This window comes from Bidens hawaiensis, unplaced genomic scaffold, assembly GCF_021521415.1.
Source record: "Bidens hawaiensis isolate Kalapana, Puna unplaced genomic scaffold, B.hawaiensis_p1.1 tig00031748_1, whole genome shotgun sequence".
Taxonomy (NCBI): Eukaryota; Viridiplantae; Streptophyta; class Magnoliopsida; order Asterales; family Asteraceae; genus Bidens; species Bidens hawaiensis.
In genome coordinates this window covers 108,974-113,034 of record NW_027495357.1, presented here as the reverse complement: position 1 = coordinate 113,034, position 4,061 = coordinate 108,974, and the positions used below count along the sequence as shown (strand labels likewise).

The 4,061-nt window shown below is 35.3% G+C and overlaps 1 protein-coding gene across 1 annotated transcript; it reads right to left on the bottom strand.

Moving 5' to 3' along the window:
• Positions 1-2,470: 2,470 nt before the first annotated feature.
• LOC143582453 (uncharacterized) lies at positions 2,471-3,451 on the bottom strand. The gene has a single exon (XM_077065007.1). The coding sequence runs from the start codon at positions 3,449-3,451 to the stop codon at positions 2,471-2,473; it is 981 nt and encodes a 326-aa protein (XP_076921122.1).
• Positions 3,452-4,061: the final 610 nt, after the last annotated feature.

Here is a 4,061-nt window from a genome sequence, read left to right as displayed (position 1 = left end):
GGAATTAAACACTGGGTAGGGAGTTGCGAAACTGGTGTTGTTCGTTGTTGCCAGCGAACCGTCAGATGCTGCCTTGCTGGTTGATAGGAAACGGTCAGTCGCCGTTGTCTCCCAGAGAAATTGAAAATAATAAAACCTGCTAACCATTATCACACAATATGAACAAACAAAACACACATACAATGTCATATATGTAAAAAAATTGAAGGGACTTGTATATACAAAATAAATAGAAGTTTTAGCTATCCATGTGAAAAGATAACGTCATACACACATGTATAAAAGTTAATGGTTAATAGTTATGAATAGTAACTTTTGTGAGTTAACTAACACTTGCTTTTTAATATATATATATAATGGACCGACTCAAGTTTCAACTTTCAATTACTCAAAACCATGAGCCTAAAATTTCCATCAATACAAAACGTGAAGAGGCTCATAAGTCACAACATACACATGTTCCATTAATAAATGGATGTGAAAAGACTTGAGTGATAAGGTCATACCTTTCATGGTAAAAGATCTTAGATGGGAACTAGACAATGGGGATTATTAGGTGGGCAGTTGTAATTTTTGGCATTATTACGTTGTGGGATTATTATATTTTTTAAAAGAGTTTAATGGGTCATGCATATTAACTTATCGACGTCAAAGAACTATAATTTTGTTTTCATTAGGATCGGATTTGCATTTTCAAAAGGTGGTGGCGGCGCAACTTATTGTCCGCTTACTCACATCTCTATTGTAATTGGATCCTTTTAATTTAATATACGAAGAGTTAACATTTGATTTTTGGCATAAATGGCTTACTATCAAAATCATTTTTTTTCATTTGGAGAGTTATATTAGATCTAATGCTACATTATCGACTCTAGCGGTAAACTAGGGGAATCAACACCGGAGATACTTGTTGCGGTTTGTGTGGTCTAGCACATGCAACACTGTAGCACCTATTGATAAATTGTAAAGTTGCACGGATGATATGGTTGATGGATGCTAATTTAGAATTATTTTGAGCATACCTACTAAACCCTACAAAGCTACAACTCATAGAAGAGAAATCAGAGGCGTTACAAGCAATCATGGCAGCTACGTTGTGAACAATTTGGAAATGGAGAAACGGTAGAATCTTGAACAGCAATCTAAGAACGGTGACAAAAAGTAATTTGAGAAATCAAAACAAATTCCATTTTTGGGTTGAAAATTGGGGTAAGAGATCATTGTAGCCTTGTAGGATTCATCGGCGAAGGATAATATTGGTGTAGGTTTGATTTTGTAAACTTTCCATCGTAAGTGTTCTTGCCCATGTTTGTTGGACTTTTATTTTTTCTTGCTTTTTTTTGTTTGTAAGTTTTTTAGACTCCTAGCTACTGGTTACGAGTTCCGCGTCTTTTAGTTTTATATTATTCGGTTGTTTAAAAGAAGAAACACAAAAAGACGTGTTATCTAGTAAACAGGTTGCAAAAAAGACGGTCCTTGTCTTAGCTTGTAACTGAAGCCAGTTCATGTTGAAATGAGATTCTCACATCCCCTCTCAACTTTCCTCTACTCACTTTAGCTACCGAATAGCAGTCTTTTCCTAAAAATGGCATAGATGTCCTCAAAAGTAAAAGAGATTAATCCACTTTCTAATATTCGAAAACAAATCACCAAAATCTTTCGTACATTGATGCAATTTATCATATTTTACATTTCGTACAACATTGAAGCATATGATGTTTATATCCTGGTTTTGATAAAAGAACTGACTTGATTTTAATTGGATTTTGTCCTCATAAACAAAATTTGTAGTAACTTTTTTAGTATTAAAAAATAAAACTAAATGCATATGCCTAGAAGGCTAAAATGAAGTAATAATAATTAAATGTTGAAAGGACGGTTTCAAGTTCTAAATCGTGAACACGTCAAACTAGTTTCGAATGGAGGATTCGGTATCTTGCAAAAAAATTTATAAATGTTCCCCCGTTTACGTTCTCAATTCAATATTATTCTTGTAAGATGCGTTTTATATCCATTTAAATTGTAACATTTCAATATAAATATGTTTATCTGTTACATCAAACATGAAGAAAAAAGATATTTTAACAAATTTCTGTCCCTATAAAAAATATTTGGTTGGCTAGAAGTTAGAACCCAAATGAACCTAATATGCCCATGACACAAATGGACTTAAATAAATCAAATTTTAAATTATCACCTTAATGTTCAAGTTACTAAAAATATTAAATTTTCCTGCCTTCTAGACACTTTCTCATTACTTAATTAATCAATAAAAAATATTGTTTTTAAAAAAAGTGAAAAGGTCTTCAACATGGAGTGAAAATAACAAAATATGAAATGCATCAAAACCAAACCCAGAAATTTATGTGCACGATCAAGCAATCAACAATGTACAAGCATTATAATCTTTAAAAAAATGATTTATATTCAACAAAAATTCACAATAAATTAAAAAAGTTACATAAAAAACTTAGCTTTTTGATGCATAAATTAACAACGCAAATCCTGTCTTCTTATCATCATTACCATCATCATCACTCTTAACCATCTTCTCTTCCAACCATAACCTGCTATCCAACCCACTTCTTGTCCTGAACATAAACACTGCCTGACCCGAACCGGAACCCGACCCGGATCCAGACCCGGACTCCGAACCCGAATTGAAAAACCAGTCATGAACATCCCACATCAAATCCACCAACAACCCATCTAAGAAAATGGTCTGATTCCCCCTAAAATTCCATTGCAGCCTCTTGACCCGAATCACGACCCGTTTGTCAATACCCACCTGCAAAACCGGGTATTTCAAACCCGGGTTTTCTCCGGTACACCGGATCACAATATCATGCCAGTTTCCGGCATCGGAGAATTTAGCCTTTGTAGAATACAAAGTGTTGCCGGAATAATATTCTTTCCGGGAAATTAAACAATACTTTCCGACCCGTTTAAAACTTTTGATCTTCTCATCCGACATGTCTCCGACCAACAAACCCAGTTCGGAATTGACGAGAATTGCAACATAGTACCCTTCAATCGGCTCGGCTCCGGCGCCGACGCCGGAGCCGTACTGAGCCGACGAAAGATCGTAAGAAATCTCGAATCTTGACCCGTTAATTTCGAGGGTTTTGGTGCCTTTTTTCTTACGGAAGATGCCGGAATGTGTGTTTAATCTGAAAATGGTGGTGGGTTCGTGGTGGCCGGAGGTGATGTGGAGGTGGTGGTCGGCGGTGGTGGGGTTACGGTGCCATGTGACGGTGGTGAAGTGGTGGTCGCCGGAGGAGAGGGTGGTTTTGTATAGACTGGAAACGCTGGTTTGGGTGGACGGGGTTAGATTATTATTATTTGGAGATGCAACTATACATGAAGAAGTTGGTGTGAATGACGAACATGAGGATGATGATGATTCAGAGACTTGGACGGAGTATTGACTGTAACATGAGATCAAATCCATCATAGTGAAATGAAATTGTGAGTTAGAAAGGATAAATATTAATATGAATATGAATATGAATATGTATATGTAATATGAAGATGAAGATGAAGATGAAGATGAAGATGATGATTCTTGGCTGTCATACACGGTCTCGTACTCCTCTATGTTAAATGTGAATTATGTAATAAATCACAAGAAATGTCCTTTTCTGTTGTTTTTTTAATAATGAGTTTTCAATTATATGGTTATATCTGAGATTCTATTAATGTAATGTAATGTAATATGATGCTACTAGTTGCTTTGATAATAAGCAAACTTGGATTGATCGTTTTTATTGTTTTATTTATGTTTTTAGTTCGGTTGAAGAGAGTCGTCGTATTTTTTTCTAGTTTAGTCCGGATGTCATGTCGTCGGTCTCGATTTTTTCTAGTCGTTTTCTGAGGTGACGGCGTCTATTAATGTGATGTCACTTGTTGCTTTGATAGTAAGCATAGTTTGATTGTTTTCGTTGTTTTACTAATGTTTTGAGTTTTGTTTGGATGGAGTCATCGCGTTTTTTTTTCAAGTTTAGTTTGAATTTCATATCGCAATCTCTGTTGTTTTCCTGGCTTTCTCATAAATGAAAGTG